General features: G+C 44.4%; 1 protein-coding gene across 18 annotated transcripts in view; it reads right to left on the bottom strand.

The window, feature by feature from the left end:
* Positions 1-16,303, bottom strand: part of LOC110499997 (liprin-alpha-2) — a 233,083-nt gene extending 216,780 nt beyond the window's left edge. For all 18 annotated transcript variants that reach the window (XM_036957271.2, XM_090213818.1, XM_090213815.1 and 15 more), the window contains exons 1-2: positions 15,959-16,303; positions 8,266-8,520 (exon numbers count right to left, since the gene is read on the bottom strand). In XM_036957271.2, the coding sequence (XP_036813166.1) occupies positions 8,266-8,514 (249 nt within the window). In that variant the 5' untranslated portion in view covers positions 8,515-8,520; positions 15,959-16,303. The remainder of the gene's footprint in view (positions 1-8,265; positions 8,521-15,958) is intronic.
* Positions 16,304-24,262: the final 7,959 nt, after the last annotated feature.

The following is a 24,262-nucleotide window of genomic DNA, read 5'->3' as shown; positions in this document are numbered from 1 at the left end:
TCCTCTGTTTGGACCACCACCCAGGCAATCAAACAAGCGAGATGCCGGTACAGGGACAAGGTGGAGTGGCAATTAAATGGCTCAGACACGAGACGTATGTAGAAGGGTCTACAGACAATCACAGAAAACCAGCCACGTCACGCTCACACTTACATCACGCTTCCAGACAAACTAAACACCTTCTTTGCCCGCTTTGAGGATAATACAGTGCCACCGTCGCGGCCAGCTAACAAGGACTGCGCCCCCTCCCCCTCTCCGTGGCCAACGTGAGTAAAACATTTAAACGCTTTAACCCTCGCAAGGCTGCTCGCCCAGACGGCATCCCTAGCCGCGTCCTAAGGGCATGCGCAGACCAGCTGGCTGGTATGTTTACATACATATTCAATCGCTCCCTATCCTAGTCTGTTGTCCCCACATGCTTCAAGATGGCTACCATTGTTCCTGTAGACAAGAAGTCAAAGATAACTGAACTAAATGACTACTGCCCCGTAGCACTCACTTCTCTCATCATGAAGTGCTTTGAGAGACTAGTCAAGGATCATATCACCTCCACCTTACCAGCCACCCTAGACCCACTTCAGTTTGCATACCGCCTCAACAGGTCCACAGACGACGCACCATTACACTGCCCTATTCCATCTGGACAAAAGTAATACCTATGTAAGAATGCTGTTCATTGACTACAGCTCAGCATTCAACACCATAGTCCCCTCCAAGCTCATCATCAAGCTAGAGGCCCTGGGCCTCAACCCCGCCCTGTGCAATTGGGTCCTGGACTTTCTGAGGTGGTGAAGGTAGGAAACAACATCTCCACCCCGCTGATCCTCAACACTGGGGCCCCACAAGGGTGCATGCACAGCCCCCTCCTGTACTCCCTGTTCACCCACGACTGCGTCGCCATTCACGCCTCCAACTCAATCATCAAGTTTGCAGATGACACAACAGTGGTAGGCTTGATTACCAACAACAACCTCTCACTCAATGTCAACAAAACAAAGGAAATTATCGTGGACTTCAGGAAACAGCAGAGGGAGCACCCCCCTATCCACATCAAAGGGACATAAGTAGAGAAGGTGTAGAGAAAGTTAAGTTCCTCGGAGTACACATCACTGACAAACTGAAATGGTCCACCCACACAGATAGTGTGGTGAAGAAGGTGCAATGCCTCCTCAACCTCAGGGGGCTGAAGACATTTGGTTTGACACCCAAAACTCTGACAAACTTTTACAGATGCACAATCGAGAGCATCCTGTCGGGCTTTATCACAGCCTGGTACGGCAACTGCACCGCCCTCAACCACACGGCTCTCTAGAGGGTGGTGCGGTCTGCACAACGCATCACCGGGGACTTACTACCTGCCTTTCAGGACACCTACACAACCCGATGTCGCAGGAACGCCAAAAAGATCATCAAGGACAACAACCACCCGAGCCACTGCCTGTTCACCCCGCTATCATCCAGAAGGCGAGGTCAGTACAGGTGCATCAAAGCAGGGACCGAGAGACTGAAAAACAGCTTCTATCTCAAGGCCCCCATAGGGGGGGTGTAAAAGTTTCTCTCAAAGCACTGAGTTAGTGATTACTGTTAAACAGTAATCACTAACTCAGAGAGGCTGCTGCCTACATTGAGACCCAATCACTGGCCACTTTAGTAAATGGATCACTAGTCACTTTAAATAATACCACTTTAATAATGTTTACAGATCTTACATTACTCATATCACATGTATATACTCTATTTTATACCATCAATTGCACCTTGCCTATATGTACATATTCTCATTCGCCCCTTTAGATTTGTGTGTATAAGGTAGTCGTTGTGAATTTGTTAGATTACTTGCTAGATATTACTGCACTGTCGGAACTAGAAGCACAAGCATTTCGCTACACGCGCATTAACATCTGCTAACCATGTGTATGTGACCAATAAAATGTGATTTTGATTTGATTTGAAGAGAGCAGTGGTCCGCTGTTGCAGAGGTTTGGAAAAAAAATATCACAGGGATGAATGAATAAAAGAAGATGTGCTTTTGCATCGGGAGTTGAAATACTCATTTTAAAGAGCACAGCAGAGGAATATCTACAGTCTGTTTTATAAGTCTAAGCTAACTAACCAATGACCCGAAGCTCATATGGGCATGATCAACCTTAGCATACTGAGTAAGGCAGGACTCCTACAGGTGCAGGAGTGCGGTCAAAGTCAGACAGTGTGGAGAGAGCAGAACACAGAACCATGGCCGTCTCTGCTCTGGGCAGCCAGTCAGTCCATGTTGTTTGGACGGCCATGACAGAGACACCACAGAAAGAGAGCCTCCAGCAGGACCTGAGCCCACTGCCAGCTGGGTTTGTTGTGCTACCAGCTGAGCGGCCGTCCAAAGGCCCTCTCCCTCTCTCACTAGTCACTAGTCTCGGGTGAGCGTGCCCGCCACGTGCTGCCGTACAAAGGCAGCGGCGGCTTAACCATGCCGTTAAAGTCAATGGCTTCTTGGCAGCCGGCGCTGCCTTGCATGGGTTCCAAGCGGGCATGAGCTGCCGACACAAAGTGAGCTAATGGCTGCCCACTGCCCGCTACCGCTCCATGCCCCCCCCCCCACCCCACACACCTCTGTTCTGGACCACAACACAACGGACGGCGGGATGGATGGAAAGAGGGATGTTGTTGCATTGTTATGCACAACGCGGGTAGGATATGACCTCAAGACGTGGAGGATGTCACTCCGATCAGCCAGACGTGACGTGACAAGGAACAGAGGAGCCGTGACCCTGACATAGAAATGGAGAGAGAGAAAGAGAGGGGGGGGGGGGGGGGGGGGGCGACTATAGGGAGGAGGGTTGGGAGGGGCCTAACTGAAGCCTGCTGCTACAGACCTCTCTGTTAGTAGAGAGAGAGATACCGGTGTGGCTCCACCACAAGCTACTGAATGAGGCCACTTCCAAAAGTCTCTGCATCTCTCCTCATCTCACCACCCTCTCTACGCACATGCACGCACACTCACAAACACAAACTCACTCACCCGGCAGCTATCTCTCGGCCTCTTTAAGATCTACCCTAAATAATTATGTCTGCCAGCTTACTTAATTCCCTGCACTGCCTTGTAGTACTGAAAAAAATCAATGGTTCAAAGTGCTTTGAAAGATACTACAAACATAACCAAGCACTGTCAAAATGATTTAACATATGACAGTCTACTACAGATATACACTGAGTGGACAAAACATTAGGAACACCTCCCTAATATTGAGTTGCACCCCCTTTGCCCTCAGAACAGCCTCAATTCGTCGGGGCATGGACTCTACAAGGTGTCGAAAGCGTTCCACAGTTGTCAGGTTGGCTGGATGTCCTTTGAATGGTGGACCATTCTCGATACACATGGGAAACTGTTGAGCGTGAAAAACTCAGCAGTGTTGCAGTTCTTGACAGAAACCTGTGTGCCTGGCACCAACTACCATACCCAGTTCAAAAGCACTTCAATCTTTTGTCTTGCCCATTTACGCACTGAATGGCACACTTACACAATCCATGTCTCAAGGCTTAAAAATCCTTTAACCTGTCTCCTCCCCTTCATCTACACTGATTAAAGTGGATCTTTCTCCTGGGTAAGAACCTCCCCACAATTACAGAGGTCCAAGTCCAACGAACTGCCTCATGAAGCATTAGTGTGATATTGATATCGTACAGGCTTATAAAAATGCTGCCACCACATTCATTAATGGAAGCATTTGTGCATGATGGGGGTAACATCAGGGGAGGGATCCAGATTGCCTGGTGACATCTCATTTAATATGGTGCCTAGGAGCGCCACAGACTAGTACGTCAACATCGCTGTCAGACAGTGACAAGCCGTACATCATTATCTGAGTTTTATCTGTGTTTTACTAGCAGAGGAAACGTCTGTCAGAAAACGTGGGATAATGGCAGAGTTATTTCATTTTGTCGCCATTTAATTTTCCGTCCCCAGACGTTTTCATCCGGGAACGAAGCGGCATAAATTGACTGACATGACGGGAAAGATACTACTACCACTGCTGCAGTAAGCAGCGAGTTGGAGTTTGAAGTAGAGGTTGTAGCTGTAAAAACATGTCCTGTGGAGCGCTGTGGCTATTTTAATATTTACCTGACTTTTCTTCTCATCAATCAGGGCAATGCATACTGACAACTGAACGGTGTTCCCAAACAGAGCACTACAAACCCTCAGTCTTTCATAAGGAACTGCGTGTTTTAGTCCAGGATCACCCTCTTTCACTTCCCCCAGCCAGGCTCTCTACTGTACGGTATGCCGGTGTTATAATAGCATCTGAAGAGGGTGAGAGACTCCCTAAGGCTAAATATACAGTTGGAGCAAGAATCCAAATAACCCTGAGTTCAAACACAGTCACATGAATGAATAAATCACTACACATACAGTCGTGGTCAAAAGTTTTGAGAATGACACAAATATTCATTTTCACAAAGTCTGCTGCCCCAGTGTCTTTAGATATTCTTGTCAGATGTTACTATGTAATACTGAAGTATAATTACAAGCATTTTATACGTGTCAAAGGCTTTTATTGACAATTACATGAAGTTGATGCAAAGAGTCAACTTCTGGGCCACATCCTGATTGATGGCAGCCCATTCTTGCATAATCAATGCTTGGAGTTTGTCAGAATTTATGGGTTTTTGTTTGTCCACCCGCCTCTTGAGGATTGACCACAAAATGGGATTAAGATCTGGGGAGTTCTGGCCACGGACGCAAAATATTGATGTTTTGTTCCCCGAGCCACTTAGTTATCACGTTTGCCTTATGGCAAGGTGCTCCGTCATGCTTGAAAAGGCATTGTTCATCACCAAACTGTTCCTGGATGGTTGGGAGAAGTTGCTCTCAGAGGATGTCTTGGTACCATTCTTTATTCATGGCTGTGTTCTTAGGCAAAATTGTGAGTGAGCCCACTCCCTTGGCTGAGAAGCAACCCCACACATGAATGGTCTCAGGATGCTTTACTGTTGGCATGACACAGGACTGATGGTAGCGCTCACCTTGTCTTCTCCGGATAAGCTTTTTTCCGGATATCCCAAACAATCGGAAAGGGGATTCATCAGAGAAAATGACTTTACCCCAGTCCACAGCAGTCCAATCCCTGTACCTTTTGCAGAATATCAGCCTGTCCCTGATGTTGGAGAGAAGTGTCTGCTTTGCTGCCCTTCTTGACACCAAGCCATCCTCCAAAAGTCTTTGCACTGTGCGTGCAGATACACTCACACCTGCCTGCTGCCATTCCTGAGCAAGCTCTGTACTGGTGGTGCCCCGATCCCGCAGCTGAATCAACTTTAGGAGATGGTCCTGGCGCTTGCTGGACTTTCTTGGGCGCCCTGAAGCCTTCTTCACAACAATTGAACCGCTCTCCTTGAAGTTCTTTATGATCCGATAAATGGTTGATTTAAGTGCAATCTTACCGTGAAGCCATTTTTGTGCAAAGCAATGATGACTGCACGTGTTTCCTTGCAGGTAACCACTGATGACAGAGGAAGAACAATGATTCCAAGCACCACCCTCCTTTTGAAGCTTACAGTCTGTTATTCGAACTCAATTAGCATGACAGAGTGATCTCCAGCCTTTTCCTCGTCAACACTCACACACTGTTAATTAGAGAATCACTGACATGATGTCAGCTGGTCCTTTTGTGGCAGGACTGAAAAGCAGTCGAACTGTCTTTGCATGGCAAAGAGGGACTTTGCAATTAATTGCAATTCATCTGGTCACTTTTCATAACATTCTGAAGTATATGCAAATTGCCATCATACAAACTGAGGCAGCAGACTTTGTGAAAATGTATATTTGTGTCATTCTCAAAACTTTTGGCCATGACTGTACAGTGACTGAGGCTAAAGACGGAACATAGAAGCCACAGACTCACAGGGGATATACTGAACATACATCTACTGTGTAACTCTATGGCCGGTTCTGTAACCCTATGCCCTGGTCTGTAACCCTATGGCCTGGCCTGTAACCCTATGAACTGGTCTGTAACCCTATGACCTGGCCTGTAACCCTATGAACTGGTCTGTAACCCTATGACCTGGTCTGTAACCCTATGACCTGGCCTGTAACCCTATGAACTGGTATGTAACCCTATGACCTGGCCTGTAACCCTATGACCTGGTATGTAACCCTATGAACTGGTCTGTAACCCTATGAACTGGTCTGTAACCCTATGACCTGGCCTGTACCCGTATGAACTGGCCTGTAACCCTATGAGCTGGTCTGTAACCCTATGAGCTGGTCTGTAACCCTATGACCTGGCCTGTAACCGTATGAACTGGCCTGTAACCCTATGACCTGGCCTGTAACCCTATGAACTGGCCTGTAACACTATGACCTGGCCTGTAACCCTATGACCTGGCCTGTAACCCTATGACCGGGTCTGTAACCCTATGACCTGGCCTGTAACCCTATGACCTGGCCTGTAACCCTATGACCGGGTCTGTAACCCTATGACCGGGTCTGTAACCCTATGACCGGGTCTGTAACCCTATGACCGGGTCTATAACCCTATGAACTGGTCTGTAACCCTATGAACTGGTCTGTAACCCTATGAACTGGCCTGTAACCCTATGACCCGGCCTGTAACCCTATGACCTGGCCTGTAACCCTATGACCTGGTCTGTAACCCTATGACCTGGCCTGTAACCCTATGAACTGGTCTGTAACCCTATGAACTGGTCTGTAACCCTATGGCCTGGTCTGTAACCCTATGGCCTGGTCTGTAACCCTATGGCCTGGTCTGTAACCCTATGAACTGGTCTGTAACCCTATGAACTGGTCTATAACCCTATGACCTGGCCTGTAACCCTATGACCTGGCCTGTAACTCTATGAACTGGTCTGTAACCCTATGAACTGGTCTGTAACCCTATGAACTGGTCTGTAACCCTATGAACTGGTCTGTAACCCTATGAACTGGCCTGTAACCCTATGACCTGGCCTGTAACCCTATGACCAGGTCTATAACCCTATGAACTGGTCTGTAACCCTATGAACTGGTCTGTAACCCTATGAACTGGTCTGTAACCCTATGACCTGGCCTGTAACCCTATGACTGGGTCACCTATAAAGGTTAATGGTTCATATCTAGGTTATATCAATTCTAAGAAAATACATTTAAAATGTTCCAGAGGTAAGACCAGATTATTATGGTATTATAAGACCCGACAACCCCTTTTAAATTACTGTTTGCCTGGTGATCAAATCACAGCCAATACAGTCTGTGTGCTTTGTTTGTCTCTAAAACCATGTGGATTTACAGTCGGTATCGGCCAGCACCGCCTGTGAACAAAGTCCTCTTTTCTTCCAGTGAAACCTCAAGAGAAGCAGGGGGAACTTGTGACTACAATTATTGACACACTTTCTGCCAGCGAGATAATCTCTACTTTAATAGGAATTATTAGGCAAGCCCTTATTTGCCCATGTCGCTGGCAAACGAAGAACCAATGAACACACTAGACCCAAAATGTCAGCGCAATTCCTTTCCATTTCACTGCTCCTCACTGTATTGCAAGTGTTGTTTTTATTGCCATGGGACGACTATGGATGAATGCATTTACATTACAGTTCTTTAGCAGACGCTCTTATCCAGAGCAACTTACAGGAGCAATTAGGGTTAAGTGCCTTGCTCAAGGGCACAGACAGATTTTTCACCTAGTCAGCTCGGGAATTCGAACCAGCGACCTTTCAGTTACTGGCCCAACGCTCTTAGCAGCTTGGATACCTGCCGCCCTTGAAACTAATATTGTGTAGCAGCTCACTTTCAATGACATGACTATTGCAAGAGATCCTAAGAACAGCCCTTAGCCGTGGTATATTGGCCATGTACCACACCCCCTCAGTCTTTATTGCTTAAATATAGAAATTGGACCATACTGTATGGTATGTGCAATGAATATTCAACCCTTCTCATCTCTGAAGTGGAAGGAATAACCTTGATGGACCACCCAACTCCTAGTTGTAACCTAGCTGTATCACATGGTCCAGAACATAGTGCTCAACACACATGGAAGGAATTGACTCCTATGCTGTACAATACCTGTGGCAGAGCGGAGCTAAGAAAATGTGCACAGTTGTGTTCTATCAATTTCTATGCGTTTTACCTCAGAATAGAATTGGACCAAACAGTATGGGTATTGTACACACAACCACTGTCATCTCCAATAGCCATGAAGGACCTTCATGTTACTGTATGCTTAACATACATTAAGAAGGAAGAGTGTCCTGGGTGGAACGGTATGTTACCTGTGGCAGGGCGGAGCTGAGCTGGCGCTGCAGTGAGTCCCGGTCGTAGATAACGTCCTCCAGGTGCTGCTGGGACATCCCCAGGCTCTCCTGGGTCTCCCTCAGAGTGTCCAACAGGCGGTCTCTCTCATCCAGCATGTTGACCATCAGCTGCTCAAAGTGGGAGTCTGGGTCCGAGGTACTGCTCTGGGAGCCCCGCTGGCTCAGCGCCGTGTCCTCGCTGATGGTGGGCATCACCTCGCACATCATCTCACCCTGGGTGGGGGGAAGGGGTCAAAGGTTAGCCAGGTCAGAGGGTGATGCTCAGTGGTTGTTCTATGTGAGGTAGGGCTAGGGAGTTTTATTGTGATGTTGTTCCAGGAAAACATCTTGGATCTTACAACAGTCTAATGATCAAGTCATAAACCTGTACATAAAACTGATGTTTTAAGTGATGATTAGGTGATTCATTCTGTGTTTCAGTCATAAAAAATACAAAGATCTCGACTAGAAATAGAGATCATGTAGTCCTACACTTTCAGAGCTGCAGCACTGTGAGCCTCCATCTCATCTAGAGACAGCATGAACCCTGTGTTGCCTGTGTTTACAAAGCCTTGATTGGTGTCACCTTCCCTCAGACTCAAAGACACCAGAGACATGACGCGAGGGATGACAGAGGACAGGGTCTCCACTGTAGGGGGCCAGACGGCTTAGAGACCTCTGGGCCTCAGTGACCTCCTGCTTAGGGCAGGGAGATTCTCTTGGCAAGAACGTGTGTGTGTATGAGAGAGAGAGAGAGAGAGAGAGAGAGAGAGAGAGAGAGAGAGAGAGAGAGAGAAAGGACAGACAGATAGACAGACAGACAGACAGACAGACAGACAGGCAGACAGGCAGACAGGCAGACAGCCACATCTCTCCAGTGTTTCAAGGCTGTGTCAACGTCTTGGGAGGCTGGCCATTCGTCCTGCCCTAGTTTTAACACTCATACTATTTTATGGGCCAGCCTGTGTCTGGTTGCATAATGCAGCAGATCTATACTATTGTGAATATCTGAAGCTATAGCATTCCTAGGAGGTTTTGGCTGATCTTTGCCTTCCACCTCCACCAGTCTGTACCTTGTCAGCTGTGTCCACAACTTCACAGAAGCAGATGTTGACCTATGACAACGCAGCTCTTTAACCATCCCCATTACTCACCACATTAATGCACGCATGGAACAACCCTACATACAGTATCTTAAACCCGCATTCACACTGTCCTCTTGTCCAACATTCCATCACTTCACCAGAGACGTGAACCACAGACACTACAAATGTGATGTCACAGAGACACAGACCAATAGACAGACCTATGGTCAGTCCCCTCGCCATCGATGGGTAGCCTATATAATGGCAAGTCTGTCTCTCAGCAGCCTCTCCTAGCAGGAGTCTGGGGTCTCAGCGCAGGCCCCGGCACACAGCCAGCCTCCCACCGCCTCCCGTTCAGACACCATCCGTTACCATTTAAACCTGAGAGACCAGACTAGACTAGAGAGCTGGAGTCCGTGATGATCATGCGGTCCAGCTGTATAGTAAAACCTTACTGTTCCAAACACAGGTTGTGTACAGCGGAGGACCTAACTACAGATGCTCATAGGGTTCATGTCTTTAAACAGGAAGAGAAGAAACAATTGAGTGTCGCACACTGTTATCACACAATAATAACTCATAATTTAATGACACCAATTAGACTTGGTTACAGCTCATTCAACTTAGTGTCTCAGCAACACAGAAGCAGGCGATCAGTCCCCATCTCATCCTCAAAGAAAACACAAAAATTCCACCAATGGTTTTTCCCATTTCTACAACTACGTTAAAGTAGATTTCGGTTGGCTACTTGGACAAACGATTTTCTCCCATAACGCCAGGATGTCACTGTATGTTGTCGCTACGCAGCGGCACGCCTATATAAGCTGTGAATTCTACCAAGTACAGTGGCAGGCGGGCGGGAGGGGGGCAGGTGAGCAGGGGGGCAGGGAGGCAGGCGGGCGGGAGGGAGGGGGGGGGCAGGTGAGCAGGAGGGCAGGGAGGCAGGCGGGCGGCAGGTGAGCAGGGGGGCAGGGGGCAGGCGGGCGGGCAGGGGGGCAGGAAGAGAGGTTTGAGTTAGTGTGTGTTGGCTTATGAACCCCATGGCTTCTTAAACGAACATAGAACACACAGTGAACATTGTTTAGTGTCTCTGACAGTGTTTGTAGTGGACTGCTTCTTATTGCCATGCACTGTAGTGTGAACGTGATGCAGTGGTTTAAGATACACCCAGGACAGAGCTAACAGCTTTCATGTCACCGTCTAAGGGGTATAGTCACATGAAACAGACAGAAATGTGTGTACTGCTGTGTGTAGCATAGTGATACTCTCACAGAGGCCTACAACCTAGTCTGACCATATCTGTATATTACACTATCATGGGGCTGTTATCAACATCTCGTCAATAAAAAACAACTAAATTCAATCCTTTATTTTGACCTTTATGTCAGAATAACCGCACGCAATAACGAGACAAACCAGAACAAATGGATGTGGAGTCTATAAATGCAGTACAGAAAACGAGGCAGGTTAAGTCGATAGAAAGTATATCAAACAAAATAAGACCAGCGCGACCGCTTCAGCGCCCATTTCTAACTACCCCATAAAACCACTAAAACGCAAGGACAAGGATGAAATGGAATGATATCAAATCAGAGAGAGGGGATGAGACGCTCAATAGAACACATTCTGCACCACAGAGGCGGCGGGGAGGTGGGAGGAACGTGCACTGGCAGGATCAATGGGTCTTGCTCCCTGTGCCATATGCCAATTAATTAATTATTCAGAGGGATTGGAGGGCTGGGTTACCTTCCCAATCAGTGCAGAGCCCCCCCCCGTCCCGTCCCGTCCCCCCGTCTTACAACCCCCACCATTACCGATTCCATCCAACCCCACTGCATCCCTCTAGAGTGGTGTATAGGGGGCAGACTGACACCTTCTGTGGTGCATCCACGGAGAATGATAGAGGCCTCAAGTGAACAAAAGTCAGTTAAAGCGTGGGCAGCGCCATTGAGGGCTTTCACCATTTTAAAGAGGTCAAAGTAGCCAACTGGGTGTGGATTCCTATGGGTTGTAGCCTCAACGTCACAGCCCATGCTGTCACAGACGCTATAATGCCTCCAGATATAAAGAGGAGTCCTCTATCTATCTCTATGGGCGCCTCACACCCAATACAGTCAAAGCCTTCCTGAACCCTTGTGGTGACAACTGTAGGATTCTACATTCTCTTTATGAAGGTGTAAGATTGGAACCGTCATTGGGAGTATCACTGTACTGTATATGAATTGCCATCATTCATCTTAGAGGAATTATCTTAGATATTTCATTGAATATTTACTGACTATGGAGGTCAGAAAGCACATAGAAAATCGTCACAACAGAAAAGTCATGAGAAATATTACAGCACAGCAGGTGGCTAAACATCCACATTGGAACTGGGACCGAGGCACTTACAAATGTTCGACCCAATGCTCCTACACTAACCACTCCACAAATCAGCAAGTTCCCTCTAACTTCCTGAATGGCCTGACTTGAATCTAATTAATGGGGACAATTTAATGTGTAGATGTTAGATAAGGAGCTCCACAACAGCAACACAAGGGCCTGGTTCAGAGTGATACAGCCAAGTGTGGCTACTCAGCACTGTTCTCAACACCCAGGAACATGGGAAGATGTGTAGAGAGGGATGAAAGAAATCAAATGAAGCCTATACATCAGGGTGAAATCCCATCAGAGACACACTATGGCCTTATTATCAGTAATATTAGAATGCTCTAATTTGAACGATTTGGTTCTGACACTCAAAAATGACACACAGGTAGGTCTTATTAACAGGTTATGACATATCAAGTTTTTTTTTTTTAAATATGTCAATAATTGAACTGTGTCAGTAATTTCTTGTGTACCAAACAGTCCTCTGTACCTACGTTATAGAGGGCATGCTAAAGAAAAACACATGTTGATGAGTCACATTCAACTAGACACCTAGTAAAACTGAAACACATTTCTACAGTGTGAAATATTAGCTGAGTCAAGATTAATTGTTTCCATTCTTCACCATGTGAATGACAAGGAGGTGGAGAGCGGTTGTGTGAGGAACAACGCCAAGACTTACATCAGCACAACATGCACTCGACCAGGGGTTCCCATTTTGATGTGACCGCATTTTGATATCAAAGCATTTGTAGAAGAAGAAGTTATGTACTGTAATCCAACGTTTACTTTTTTAACTGAGGCTATGACAGTCTATTACAAATCAGTCTGGCAGTACTTTTCACAGTATTTCAATCTGAAGGAAGTCTGGTTTGAAGTGACTGAAATGCATCAGAAAGGCTGTTGTGTATTTGATGAGCTTGTACCTTTCCTCTGTATAGTATATTTTATGTATTTTATGTGGCATTGTGTACAAATGTTCCCTCCAATTGTTTAGGCCACTGAGCAAATTTGAGGTATTCTAAAACTCCAACGTTATGAGAATTTTGTGCAACTTTCAGCGCGCGTTTACAGTGAACACTGATGCTGTATCCATACTGGTTTAGACATTAGCCAAAAGGCTATTGTGGCTATTTGAGCATAATGTAGGTCTACCAACAAAACTAATGGAGCAAATCCAGTAACATTTTCACATGGAAATAGCTTTTGATTTCTATGATATAGCCTACAGAAGCCTATATGTGGTGTTCAATGCAGGCCTACATTGCATGGGACTTAAAAAAAACGTTTTTACATTAAGAAGGTCTTGAAATTAATTAATATTTGCTTTACTTAGTCTGTAACACCATGGGCCTGTAAATTGCATTGTGTTGTATGATGCAAGAAACCACTTTACAAAATCAAATGTATTATTATTACCATACAGATAATTAGATAATGTAGTTCTCCCTCTGCCTATTGGCTTATTTACATATTCAAGCCTGTGTCAAAATACAACACTGCCCCTTTATTTTGTTTTTTATTTAACCTTTATTTAACTAGGCAAGTCAGTTAAGAACACATTCTTATTGCCAACGACTACCCGGCCAAATGGGGCCAATTGTGCGCTGCCCTATGGGACTCCCAATCACAGCCAGTTGTGATACAGCCTGGAATCAAACCAGGATCTGTAGTGATGCCTCTAGCACTAGATGCAGTAAATTAAGTAATAAGGCCCGAGGAGGTGTGGTATATGGCTAATATACCACAGCTAAGGGCTGTTCTTATGTACGACGCAACACAGAGTGCCTGGACACAGTCCTAAGCTGTGGTATATTGCCAATATATCACAAACACCCGAGGTGTCTTATTACTATTATAAAACTGGCTACCAATGTAATTAGAACAGTAAAACTAAATGTTTTGTCACACCCGTGTTATACGGTCTGATATACCAGGGCTGTCAGCCAATCAGCATTCAGGGCTCGAACCACCCAGTTTATAATGTTGATTCGACCACAGAAAAAACGTTGATGTATATGGGGCAAACTCAGTGAAGTTCAATCTCTTGTGTCTCTCCACGGTCAGGCATTTCTTCTGCGCAGCAGTCCTGGAGGTAGTGTGCGCAGCTTAGAGGTTACATTGGTGCTGACTAAAGGCAAATCTACTTTTAAATAATGTCCATGTTTGATTTCTTGGCATGTGCCTAGGCCTAATGTGCAGCAGTGGAATGCTTTGGTGATCTTAAGTGTATCGGAAAACTATTAAGTCACACTCACTCACTCTCACTTTGGCACCTGTAGCACTTGGACAGGTGGAAACAGATGACACAGCAGTTTTGTGAATGAGGGAGAAGATAGAGAATTCCCATTCATATGACAGCCTATACCCGCAAATACACTTCAGACAACAATGCTGTTGGCTGCCAAAAAGACAGCTATTCAACCCCTTCCAACGCAATCACTGCAACAGAACCCTAGTCTCTTGAGAAGCAGGTTCACAGAATATTAGCATGGTTGATGATGGAAGATCCCTCACATTTAAACAATACTCAATCCACTGCAAGTCTAGGACCACTCCATATGTTTAATGAGTCAGAAATTCACAAGGCAAGGAAGGAGTGCCTGGTTTCCTGACATGAAATCAATTTCATCTGACCATGCCACTGAGCTCACTACACTGTGGTGTAATATAACCCAACGTAGACACAAATGTAGGGCAAAGGACCTGTGAGTGGCTGATTCATTGAGTAAAGCCTCACGTCTCCCCCCCACCCCACTGACTCTCACAACTAGTGAATGGGCTGCCGACTGGGATGGGGATGAGAAGGGGGGTTGAGTGTAGAGTTTCACCCAGCACGCTGTCATTAAGGAGCAGGAGAGAATGGGCAGAGGCGGGTTTACATGTGTATGTATGTGTATGTGTGTGTATGTAAACCAGCGTTGCCTGAGCACGGCCTCACCTATACCCCAACCCCCTACAGCAAGGTCATGCAAACAATCAATCGATGGAGATGAATAAGAACACAGATAGAACTGGGCCAAAAAGACAATGAAGGCCAGATCTGATTTGCAGCCGGTCGCCTGGGTCAGTCTGACATCATTTCAATGGCAAAGCTGGGCATTTTATGCTACCTTTACTTTGGCGTCTGGCAATTATGCAAATTGGGCCATAAATTAAATGAAATTATAATTTTATAGACATAAAGGCCGCTCTTTCTCTCTGCCTGTTACTACCGGTCGCCCTCTGCATGATCCCATGTAGCAATAAGCGCTGTTCTCTCACCAGACATATTAAGCACAGTGTATTTGCATGAAGGAGGTACATTAGAGGGAAATCAACTCAGTTGTATACTCATTAAGGTGACAAGATTATCTTACTATAATCACTGGTCTATGTTAGACGTGCACATGGATCCAGCAGGACGGGCACCCAAAGGAGCATCAGACAACATGAGCAGAGCATATGTAATAATGGTATGGCTTGTACATGTGGTTTCACCTGTCATTTTCTACATTGACATCGCAGTGACAAAGAGCATGACGACAGAATTGGCATAATTGAATGAGATGTTAATGTGTTATAATTACTGAGGCAAGGGCATATATGTGATTTAATTAGCTATTCATCCATCTATTAGTGTGTGTGTGTGTGTGTGTGTGTAGCAGAAGGAGCCTGAATGCTCAATCTTCACTCATTCCTCAGATGTGAATAGTATTCACTGCTAATATAGAGGAGGGGCACATATTCTACTCATGACAGCCCTCTCAGTGTTCTATTCCTCAGAAACACATGACATGCGCGGAATAGTGAGCTAATCTCATTTTTGCACAGTAACATTGTTTTCCATGCTCTTTAATGATAATTGGGGAGAATCCTTGGCCATTTTTAAGTGCATTACATCATGCATGCATCTCCATCCCGCCCCCTTTAACTATCTCTTTCGCTACACTCTGACAGTGTCCGGATTTTCTGTAGCTCTCCACTATACTATAGGCATTGGTTACATACTAACGCAAAATGTAGGCTATGGGCACGTCCGTTTATATTTAGTAGGCTACTCCAACATCTTTCACATCATTAACGAAGTTGAGGGTGAGAGGTTGCCTATTTCTAAATCACCTTGGGCGCGCTCTCTGTGCAAAACAGCAGGTCGTGGGGTGCAATCATTATCTCGACAGACAATTGGTAAAACAATCAATGACATTCTATTCGCCCACAACAGTTTCCATACTTACGTTTTTTTCCTTTAGGCTAACGTTACTGTATGTAGGCTCCTTCAATGGATCAATGACAACTGCGGTCTCCGCGAGCTAACGAAATCGCACAGCTGGGACCATTAGCGGCCAATCCAGTCCTAGGATGAAGCTCCAATGGCAAAACGCAGCGACAAGAAAGCTCCGATGAAATGTGCGGAGGCATAAACCGCTGGCATTTTCAAAAACTTGAAATTGCCCTGTTCCGTGGTGACATTTGGTTCTCCAGATATACCCATTGGTAAAAATATGGAATGTTACAAATTCCTGATGCGAGAAGAAGAGTCGGTAAAGACCATTGTTTCAGCTGGCGGAGGGGAGGTGTGCTGTATCTTAAAGTTGCAGTTGTTCAATTCTCTGCTCACCAGAATATGTTCACGATACATAGAATTTGTGTATCAATGATATATTTTTTCTTGGATGAAAAATACAAGTTGTATTTAAAAGTAGAATAGCCTAATGCGTAATGGCCAGCCTAATGCTATGCATTCTGATGCTAAATTACATTTGGAAGTGTCAGGAATTTGCAACATGACTGTATGATATGGAATCCATATTGTGTTAACATTACATATATAAATATCCCTTTTAAAAATACAGTCATCATATTGTCACAACCTAATGTTATGTCATTTAACATGTATTTATATTAGTCCAGTTAGCCTATTGAAAACACACATCACAGTTTTACAATCGGATCGATGCATTCACAAAAAAATATTCCCTCCACTTCCCTGCGATCTCACCTTTCCCTTTCACAGAGATGGTTTCTGCCAGGCTCGGAATAAATTGTGTAGTAATCGAGCCTGTGCTTCCAATTATGTTTACATCTCCCCAGACGACTGCAACGTTGACCATATCTTTAGTTGTTGCTCTTTAAACCTACAACATTTTGCCCGAGATATTAGGCTCTGTGGAGCATTTATTGGGCACGCAGTAAAACATTTTTTTTTAATGAAGACACCCCTGAGGACGTTCCTACAGGTAGATGTGCCAGTCTGCCACTGACAGATGTTAGACCGGACAGACATGGTAATGTAAGTTGAGGAGGGAAATTATGTGCAAAAGACGCAAATTCCACTTTTCCTCTGCTCTCCTAAAAAAACGAGGGGTTCCAAAAATGTCTTACCTTCATGGATGTTACAAACATTGTCATGCAAACTGTGACTGTGAGTCTATGATTTGAGATTCTTCCATAATTTATCTCATCATCTGATTAAACACACACGGTTGTATTTAGCAATTGGTGAAAAGCCTTAGGTTACCTTATAAGGATGTCTAGTAAGCACTATAGGCCTACAGTGCTCTCGAGCAGCATTACCCTCTTGAATGCCTCTATCTTTCTGCTCTATGGCGCGGGTAAACACTGACTGACATCTGGAAAGAATGTGGGACCAGTAGCCTGCAGTAGGTCGATTGTGGCTTTCAAAATAGCAGTTTCATTTGATTATATATGTAATATTCATATGTGTAAACATACTGAATTGTAATTGGATGCATTTTACTGCCATATCATACTGTGCTATGATTGGTTAAGACCACCCAAATGGTTAGGTCATGGGCAGTTTGATCCTGGTTGGCAATAAGTGAACATGCCAGTTATAGCTAGCTAATAAAGAGCTACGTTATTAAGAAATATCCTGTAGTACTGCATTTTATTATTTTGTACAAAGTGTGCAAAACAAGACAATATAGTTATAAGATTAACTGAAAACCATATTGCTAGAGCATACCAAGACTATACTGCAATCTGTGTACATTAGTAGTCTTTAAATATGTATTAATTAGCTATGAATTTATATGTTATGCTTATTAATGTGTTATGAATGAAGCCCCCTAACAGAATATAAAATCATCTAAGAAGGTGTCCTTCACTACAATATGGCCACAGAGCAATATCAGTAGTTTTCCAGTTTCCTTTTCTCAAATAGTGAGTGTATGTTTGCAATAACACTGAATGCAATGTCAAGTTCATTCATTTGAAAATGTCACCCAGAGACAAGGCCATACTTCATCTTGCGCTTGAAAATCAATTTTCCCTCTGAAGTTTGTTGAGCAATCTTGTGATTGAAAATATACAATCAAAATTGAGGGTCTGAATTTATAACAGGGCCTGTTTAGCGATAGCTAGAAACATCAATATGGCCAAATAGGAAACAAATGTAGCTACGAATGCAAACTCCCCTGGACTGGCCTTACCTTTTCTATATATCTTTATATTCTCTGTTTTAAGCTACTTTGACTTATATTTGCTGACAGTCATGCTGACTTGATGAATCCATAGAGCTGTCAAGCGAGCATCTAACAGTATTTGCTTTACAGGTGATCAGGTACCATTTTATTTCTGTGAGTTCCATCTAAACAATTAAATCATATAATGTCCAGAGCAATCCAAAACACTTCACAAAAAGAAGTCAAAAGCAGGCTTCAACAATCGCTCAAACAGACTAGCTTTGAAAATGCAATGAAAGCCACTCTCTTATGTAGCTACGTTGGAGCCACACACGGGTCATCGCTTACCTGATCTCTATGGGGGCTATAGTGAGCAGTAACAGTAACACAATGTTCCAGCTTATCAAATATTAAAGTAGTTTAGGAGAGGTTGATGAACCAAGTATAATTTTGCTTTGTAAAACAAGCATTCTCACAGAGCAAGTTATAAATGTTTTAACACAGTCCGGCTGCTTTGTGTTTTATGGGTATTCAATTACTAGTGTTGAGAGATCATTAATAAAGAAGCCTATTATGTTCATAACGTATGGCTGCAGGGTTTCCCACAGACCTTAAAGGGACATTAAATGTACTTCTTTATGATTTCACATTGCACTGAGTTGTGTGTATTTAAATAAACAAATACACATGAATTTGAAAAAGGTCTGGTGTTCATGCAACAAGTGATGTTCGAACAGTAGTGATGTCAACTTACCCACAAGATCTGATCCAGGACCTGCCTTTGTTTTCAATGGCCTATCCACAACCTTCATTAGCTTGATTAACAAAGCTGTTTCTGGACCAGTGCCTCAGGGCACTTCCCCGTCTCCACCGCTGGTAATGTAGGAGACAGAGTCTGGAGTCACCAAACAGGCTGAGTGTGGTGTCGCTGTCCATGGTGCTGAATCTGGCATGGATTCAGGCAGCTCTTTCAGCTTGTCTGGTACACTGTCCTGAGGGTGGTGTCCCTGTCAGTGGTGCTGAATCTGGCATGGATTCAGGCATCTCTTTCAGTTTGTCTGGTACAGTGTCCTGAGTGTGGTGTCGCTGTCCATGGTTCTGAATCTGGCATGGACTCAGGCAGCTCTTTCGGTTTACAGCTTGTGTGGTACACTGTACTGCAGCTCATGGGGGCATCGTGGTGGTCAAAGTTGACCCATTTTGCATACCCCACCACACGATGAGACATACTGTATATGTCAATTCAGATTTATTTTAAACGCAAATGATCTAAAAACTTGTAAACTCTTTTTTTCATATTCCCATATGTTGTAGCTTAGAGCCTATTTTACATCATCTGAGGTTTTTGGGTTGTGCCTGCCATCGGTTGAGACAACATGCTCTTGAATACAGAGTGGGTGTCATGTTTTGGCTGATAATGTACTAAAATGGCACTGAGCATTTCTACAATGGGCAAGTATGAAAGGATTTGTTCAAATCAAAAGGGGTGTTGACAAAAAGTGATTGAATTCAAATGGACCCCATACCCATCATGTGTTATGTCCCCAGTCTAAGTCCCTGCTCCATTCCAGTCATGAGATAGCTGTGAGTGTTGTTATGTGCTGTGAGAGAAGCACCAGTGGGCATGTGACCAGCAGGTCAGATGTGGAGTAGCTCTCCATTGGCCTCCAGCTCTCTGGCTGCTAAGATTGAGACCGCCTTTACCTCCTGCTGAGAGACACTGGATTCTGAGGAAACTGTGAGGAGGAGAACCAAGATGAGAGAGAACACCTTCCATTTCTCTGAACACTATGAGAGCCACTGACAGGGTTGTTATATACATTTTACATTTGAGTCATTTAGCAAACGCTATTATCCAGAGTGATTTACAGGAACAATTAGGGTTGTTCAAGGGCACAGGCACATTTTTCAACTAATCAACTAGGGGTTCAAACCAGGAACCTTTCGTTTACTGGCCCAACGCTCTTAACCGCTAGGCTACCTGCCACCCATACAGTGGAGGGATTATCTGTGTCCGCTATGAGACTGCAAAAGGGGCCTATTTTATCACATTCATGTCACTGCTAGCATTGCTGTATTGTGTCAGAAACAGGGTTTAACACTACTGAAGTCCATAGTAGCACCAGACTCAACATACTGTACATTAGAAGAACTGTGGCTTTATCCTCACTGTTCATCCATCTCTTGTAGTGAAAGGTAAACGTCATGTGTCGAAGTCACATATTGGGTGACTGACACAATAAGGAACTGAGCTTACATTTCTATTCCCACCTTGAACATAGAAATCAACTGGAGAGCACGGCTAAGGCTGAGCATACGCCTCCTTGCAGAGATACTGGGTTTAGGCCATGCTCACAAGTGCACATGGACTGTAAGAGGAGAACTAAGACATATGGAGAGGTTAACCATGGATGAACGCTGAGCTCTCATTGGTCCTTGCATAATAGTGGTTACATCATATCGCTTTATCACATAGCACTATTCGCAGTAAGGTGGTTGTATTTTAAGTCAGATGTCTGCTCTTTTGGGTTCTCTTCTAGTTTATTGATCCATTGTAGTGTGTGTGTGTGTGTGTGTGTGTGTGTGTGTGTGTGTGTGTGTGTGTGTGTGTGTGTGTGTGTGTGTGTGTGTGTGTGTGTGTGTGTGTGTGTGTGTGTGTGTGTGTGTGTGTGTGTGTGTGTGTGACAAGCATGACATCATGGGATAGTTGCACATTAAGTAAAGCATGTCTGTAGCTCAGAGCCCAGGATGCAGCTAGGTGTACATGGATGATCCTGACATTGTCTGGATGATTCAAACCTGCCAATGAAGCCAAAGAGTGTCATGAAGGACCTTTATTTCCTATAGTAATGCTGTATGTCTCTCGTGGTTCCCCGTTGGACACTGAAACTGTAAGAACAAAACAATGAAAGAGACAGATCGTACCATTAATTTAAGTCAGTGGAAATAGACCTCTGCCTAGATACAGTGCATTTGAAACTATTTTGATCCCTTGACTTTTTCCATATTTTGTTACGTTACAGCCTTATTCTAAAATAGTTTTTTCCCTCATCAATCTACACACAATACCCCATAATGACAAAGCAAAAACAGTTTAGATTTTTTTTTACAAATGTATTAAAAATAAAAAATAAATAATGATGTTTTACAACATCCTCACAGTAATGACACACCAAGTGTCACGACTTCCGCCGAAGTCGGTCCCTCCCCTTGTTCGGGCGGCGTTCGGCAGTCGACGTCACCGGTCTTTTAGCCATTGCCGATCCACTTTTCATTTGTTTTGTCTTTGTTTTCTACACACCTGGTTTCTGTTCCCCAATTACATGTTAATTATTTAACCCTCTGTTTCCCACATGTTAGTGTGTGTGTTTATTGATTGTTCATGGTGGTACTTGTCGGCTGGTTATGTTTGCCGGGTTATGTATTTACGCCGTTATTTTCGAGTGACCGGTATTTCTCCGCACTTTGAGTATTGTGTAACGACGTTCGTCTGTACGAGAGGCGGACCAAAGCGCAGCGTGGTTGTTTTGATTCATGTTTTAATAAATAACTTCACATGAACAAACTAACAAAAACAAGAAATGTGAAAACGCAAAACAGTCCTATCCTGTGATCGTCACATGACAATCTCAATGATCCTGCTTCTTGCTACTGGAAAGACAGCCAGTTGAGCTATTCCAAGATAATAAAAAACGTTTACCTTTTCCAGTGATGAAGTCAAATATGTCTCATGGTAAGGTGAGGTATGCAAAATGGGTCAACTTTGACCACTTCTATCTGCTGAATGTTTTGGTATTTAAGTCCAAAAAAGTATGTTTCTGACCACTTCTTCCTTGGCCAACCATGTCTGGAAAGTTTTGTTTAAATCAAAACGGATGCTGTCAAAGAGCATCGTTATCCTAGTAGTCACATGGGTCGCTCAGCAGCAGAAGCCCTGAAGTTGGCAAATGTTTACTCAGGATGGAGGATTCTTGGTGCCACTATTCATATTTCTGACTAAGCATAAATACAAACACATACATATGAAGACGCCACATACATATGAAGGAGTTACCCTGGGCATGGAACAGCAGGGTGTTTACACTTCCTGCTTTTCAAGAATCTTTTACGAGATCAAAGAAAATGTGTTTTATCAAACTTGACATTTTCCCCAGCTGTTACAGAACTCTCTCATTGGCAGCCTTATTGCCTGTCTCATCCCCGTACTCCTGCTGTAGCCTGACAAATCCTCCAATGATTCAGCCTGGCGATCAGGGTTAATAAAACACTAATCCTCCAATGATTCAGCCTGGCGATGAGGGTTAATAAAACACTAATCCTCCAATGATTCAGCCTGACGATCAGGTTTAATAAAACACTAATCCTCCAATGATTCAGCCTGGCGATCAGGTTTAATAAAACACTAATCCTCCAATGATTCAGCCTGGCGATCAGGGTTAATAAAACACAGATGAAACAAAATAAACAAACCTAGGTTTGAAACAAACCTAGGGCAAGCCAGCCTGTAGCGTAACACTCTACACGAAGAACAATTCCACACACAGACATGGGGGAAACAGAGGGTAATATACATTTAGTCTGATGAGGGAATGTGAACCAGATGTGCGGGAAAACAAGACAAAACAAATGGAAAATGAAAGGTGGAGGGGCGATGACTAGAAGACCGGTGACGTCGACCGCAGAACGCTGCCCGAAAAAGGAGAGGGACCGACTTCGGAGGAGGTCATGACACTGGTGATCAGGGTTAATAAACACTAATCCTCCAATGATTCAGCCTGGCGATGAGGGTTAATAAACACCAATCCTCCAATGATTTAGCCTGGCGATTAGGGTTAATAAAACACAAATGGGCATATATCAGCAGCAGGCTGTGCAGAGCTGGAGCCACCAGAGGTCTGCTGCTATCTATTACTGTCTGAACCTGTGCCTTCCAACCCTGGCTTCTGAAGGAGGGGTCGGGGCCCTTGCATTGGACCCCGTTTAATGCAGTGATAACATAGATGGGTTTTGGGCTGGGCTGGGTGGGGCAGGGGCAGGGGCGGGGTGTTGGGGACAAAATCCCAGTCAGCGACAGACGGGACTGAAAAGGGATTACAAGTGTCTGAAGTCCGATAAATCCTTTTATCTCGCCGTACCACCCCTCCAGGGAAGCAATATTATTACACCTTAATGCACATTGCCTGCCACACTGGACGGCTGTGAGCAAAGACACCATAAACCTACAATAAACAGCTTTATTGCCCAGCCAAACACTGAAAGGCTGCACAGATTGAGAAACACAGATGTTGAATGAGGAAAGGCCTGGTATTACAGATCCACCCTAGATAGCTGCTTGTCTGTGAACACATGCTGATAAAGGTAAACCAACATACTGGATGTTGTGTTTGTTGGAAATTAAGTGTAAATGCAGTACTGTCATAGGCTGGTCAAACCAGACTGAATGCTGTGTTCACCAGACAGGGTTAACCAGGCTAGTGCTGTCATTATTAACCCATAAAATGATATGTGGGCGTGTAAAGATTAGATGCAGGTCTTAAATCCATTCATTAAGAGGAAACGGGAGTGGTTCAGTTTATCCCTGATCTTAAGTCTCAGTGAGTGAGCTTAATAAACTCCTACAGAGGAGGTTGGCCAATCATATTTCATCGTTGTATACATTAACATATACCATCCCACCCTCTAATAATCCAATGTGTTCAGCATTCAGGGAACATTGATTTGAAAAGATATAATAGCTATATTACCCCTACTGGGAGGTAAGAGTTATGTCAAAACACATTCATCTGTGGAATAAGGGCAGCCCCATTTGTGAACATGGCCATGTGAAAGGATAGCCCTAATGCTACTGTAAATGATTTGTATGGTGCTGTTCAGATTAGACCTAGGTTACAGGGTGTGACCCTAAATCATTATTAAGTTATTACATCATGGCAAAATAAATTGTGACATTTTCGGACAACCTCATTAATTCTACTTCTACGGCTAGCTGCGAAACCGTAGAGGCCCCGGAATAAAACAATAGCCATGTTTAAGTTCTAAAATGTAGCCCTCTACCAAAACGAGTGGGGTCATCTTTACAGCAAACCATGTCAGCACAGTCAAAGTAGCGCAGTA

Source organism: Oncorhynchus mykiss, chromosome 21 (assembly GCF_057628025.1).
Source record: "Oncorhynchus mykiss isolate SJ-2025 chromosome 21, ASM5762802v1, whole genome shotgun sequence".
In the NCBI taxonomy this organism is placed as follows: Eukaryota; Metazoa; Chordata; class Actinopteri; order Salmoniformes; family Salmonidae; genus Oncorhynchus; species Oncorhynchus mykiss.
Note: the sequence above shows the minus strand (reverse complement) of the source record. Positions and strands in the feature narration are given on the sequence as shown.